This window comes from Anarrhichthys ocellatus, unplaced genomic scaffold (genome assembly GCF_004355925.1).
Source record: "Anarrhichthys ocellatus isolate YVR2014 unplaced genomic scaffold, GSC_Weel_1.0 scaffold29, whole genome shotgun sequence".
NCBI lineage: Eukaryota > Metazoa > Chordata > Actinopteri > Perciformes > Anarhichadidae > Anarrhichthys > Anarrhichthys ocellatus.
The window spans coordinates 2,930,880-2,934,508 of NW_022280059.1; the positions used below are offsets into that span (position 1 = coordinate 2,930,880).

General features: G+C 46.4%; 1 protein-coding gene across 1 annotated transcript in view; it reads left to right on the plus strand.

Annotated features, from left to right (window-relative positions):
• Window positions 1–711: 711 nt before the first annotated feature.
• The window catches only part of LOC116392302 (centrosomal protein of 126 kDa-like), a 4,868-nt gene continuing 1,950 nt past the window's right edge, over window positions 712–3,629 (plus strand). Inside the window, exon 1 of the mRNA XM_031863623.1 lies at window positions 712–2,703. Coding sequence (XP_031719483.1) covers window positions 957–2,703 — 1,747 coding nt within the window. The 5' untranslated portion in view covers window positions 712–956. The remainder of the gene's footprint in view (window positions 2,704–3,629) is intronic.

Below are 3,629 nucleotides of genomic sequence, written 5' to 3' on the forward strand. Positions count from 1 at the left end.
AAGAGTCTCTTGCTGTAATCAGACTACAATTCATCAAGACGTCTTTGATATTAATGATGTTGAAGTAGGCCTACTCACTCGGCTTCCATCTTGGGCAATTCAAATGCCTTTTTTTTTTTTTTTTTTTTTGCATGTGACCTTACACAAGAAGACCCCTAGGGGGCAGCAGTGTGACGCAATCCCCTTCCTGCACCGGAAACACCCGTTTTGGCTGCCACTGGCTTCAGCACCCATCCTCTATTGAAATGTGTAAACAGCTGTGTAAAAAGGGTTGTTTTTTTGTAACACATATTTTTTTTTTTCAGTGGGACTTGAATTGATATGCTTGAAAAAAAAGTACTGATACCTGCAATATCAAATTAGTTTGAATGTATTGATCCAGTACCACTCCAAAGAGGAGACAATCCCACCAACACTTGTTCAAAGATATGTCCAGTTTATAGATTTGTACTTCCTTGTTCATCATTCACTGTGTGCTGTTTGGTTATGCTAGCAAAAGCAGAAATGTTTACGTGCCGTGTTCCCACTGCTGTACTGTCTCAGCTTTGTTGATTCTGGCATCTGGCCTTTCTGATTTAAGATGACCCAAGAAAGTGAAATGGGATCTCATATCCACCCAGTATCCATTCATGTCTCTTTTACACTCTCTCCTCAACTTATATTTTAGATATGTGTTCCACCCCTGTATTAACTGTACATGGAAGATGTAAATCATATTATTATGTTCTGTTCATCACCTCGTCTCTCTTGTTTTTATATTTCAGGACAGCCAACTGTCCGATTGCTGCAATTCTGAAAGCCTTTCAAGTAAGGACAGTTTAGAGAACGAGGACCACAGCACAACAAATCTACAGTATTCATATTTGCCATTCCTGCTCGACTCAGAGAAGCCCCATCCAGACCCGAGAAAGCAAAGTGATTTGTGTCCGACGTCAGACCTAACTTCTTTCTCAGCCATGATGCTTCTTGGTGATGACTCAGCCCAGTCAAGAAAACAGCATGAAGCTGATCAGAAGAAACAAGCGGACTCCGAAGGGTATAAGATGCACGTTTCCAAAGCTTCATGGGGGTTCGCACCTAAAACGCAAACCCAGCCCACTCCGCGCAACTGCAACTTTTTCACTCTTTGTGAACCTGTTAGAGGCCCGGAGCACTTTGAGGTAAACTCACAAAACAGTCCCCGTGACAACGTCATCGCTACAAACAGAGCGGCCCCCGGCAACGCAGCACTTGACTCTTCATGTCCTAAACAGGAGGCTCTGTTAGGACTCAGGCAGAACGGGGTCCATGATGACAGACGATTTAAACATCAGTCAGCTACAGAAATCCTTTTGTCTGCTCAAAATGGCAACAGCGAAGACATTTTGTTCGGGCCTCCCCCAAAGCCCAATACTTTCTTGAACGATAGCGCGACGGATAATGCATCACGAGAGGGAAGTCTTCAGCAAACGGGAAAAGAAAACCACAATCTTTTATCGCAGAAAGAGCCCAGTGCTTCCATAAACAACCTCAATAAGGTGTCAAACTCAGAGCCCGAAACTGAAAAGACCATGAATGCAGCATCGCTGCAGCGCGCATGCTTGTCGAACATTCAGTCAGACGCTCTTAAGTGCCTGAAGTGTCCTGAGGAGGAAGCTCAAAACGTGCCTGTTTCTGTGAGGGCCTCTCATTCGGTGTGTGAAGTCCGGTTCATTAAAGGAATCCTCAAAAAGCCGTCCAGATATGTGTCAGGAGATACCACGCGTGTGTTTGGCTCGGGACATTTGACTTTTGCAAAACAAGTAGCCTTAGCCATCAGAGATAGTGTCGAATTGACGCGGACCAAAACTAAGGGTGTGGAGGGCAACGACGCCGCGAAAAAGAAGCTGCGCTGGTTTGATGAGGTACATGTGGAGAAAGAGGACCAAGAGCAGAACACAAAGAAACAGATGAAGGGCAAGTCTTCCAATCTCTCTCACTCAAATAACAACTCCGAGGACCACCAGCTAAGTCTCACTACAGTCTCGGGGGCCTCCAAGCCCGGACCCGGCATGACCCCTCCAGCCTCCGCCAGTTATCACTTTACAAAGCAAGCGTGGGCAGATGTTGGGGTTCAAGTCAGCTTGCCCCAAGAACGTGCAGACGAGGTCAAGGTGCCGCGGAGCAGCACCAGGTCCGGTGGCCCCAGGGTCCCCCGGAGAGAGCGCTCCGGCCGAGCTGGAGGGGGTCCTGTTTCCTTGCGGACTAGAAAGGGCACTGTCATTCGACCTCAATCTGCCACCGAGGTGAGTCAGATTGCCAAAACCCAAGGGAGGATCATGCTGCCCCGCCCACCCCCGAGGATGGAATGGGAAAAGACGGCGAGCGTGGCTAAGGCTCCATATGGCGTGGATCGTGCCAGTGTCAACTGTAAACAAGCTCTGGCTGAGCAGGCCCCGCACAAGGACGACTCGGGCGGCTTTTTCTCACCTCACACGCGTGACGTAGTGAGAACAGATAGCACTGTTATGTACACACCAATGCCACCCCCGTGCGCCCACTCCGCCTCAAAGGGCAACACGAAGGGCACGCCCAGCTCAGGCCATCAGGGAACTCAGGGCTGCAGCGGCAGAAGAAGAGGGATGGTGTGCAATGACAAAGGCCTCTGTTTAGACTGCACTCCCACGGATGAGGAGATCTCACGGCTCTGGCACGGGGTCCGCAGTGCCTTAGCCACCAAGGAGGGTAAAGTATATTTCGACTGGCAGCACCTCACACAGCTCAGGCTAATAAGTCTAAAGAGATGCGTCATTTGGATTGACTTGCAGTTTCTCTTAAGCCTATTTGTTTCGAACACTTATCTAGCAAACCTCCGTGCTCCCTTTTATGCTTCATCCTTAGCACACAGTAACATTCACAGTGATCCTTTGAATCCATCTTTTTATCTCTCACGTTGAAAGAAAAACACACCGAATGAGCTGCATGATGTTTGTGTGAGTTGTTTAAGATTCCCAAGAGATCCCATTTCACTGGAAAGCCTTTTTCATAATTTGCATCAATATGCCCCGTCTTCTTTGGCGCTCAGTGTTTACCTCTTTTTTTACCAATTTATTGAAAGCGACCCATATAATAACTGACACACTGTTCTTTTCGCGTCGGCTCACGTTTTGATATTGAAATGTCCCTGAAGTTGAAGTCTCGATTACTTATCTTGTGATAAAGGAAGCCAGTAATATTTGGGAAAGTGGACTGAGTTGACCCTAAAACTGTCTTATTGTCTGCCTTACCTCAAACCAGTGCCAATCCGCCCCATGTTACGATGATAGTCTTACCTTTTCTACTGATAGAACGTTGGATCTAAAGCCACATTTTTGCAATGCATCAAAGAATCCTAAAAATGTAATTTTAATCACTTTAAAAGATTCTTAATCTGAGCTTCTTAATACATACACACTCTATCATATACATCACTTTTGGCAGGACAAACAGAACGAGAAACAAAACAGAACAACAATTACAGTGCAATATTATGAAGAAGAAGATGGAAACTATTTTGTTATGCATCCTCTTTAGAGGACCGCAGAGCCTGAGCCCACCACATAATTATCATTTATGTGGATGTAATTGTGTGTGTGTGTGTGTGTGTGTGTGTGTGTGTGTGTGTGTGTGTG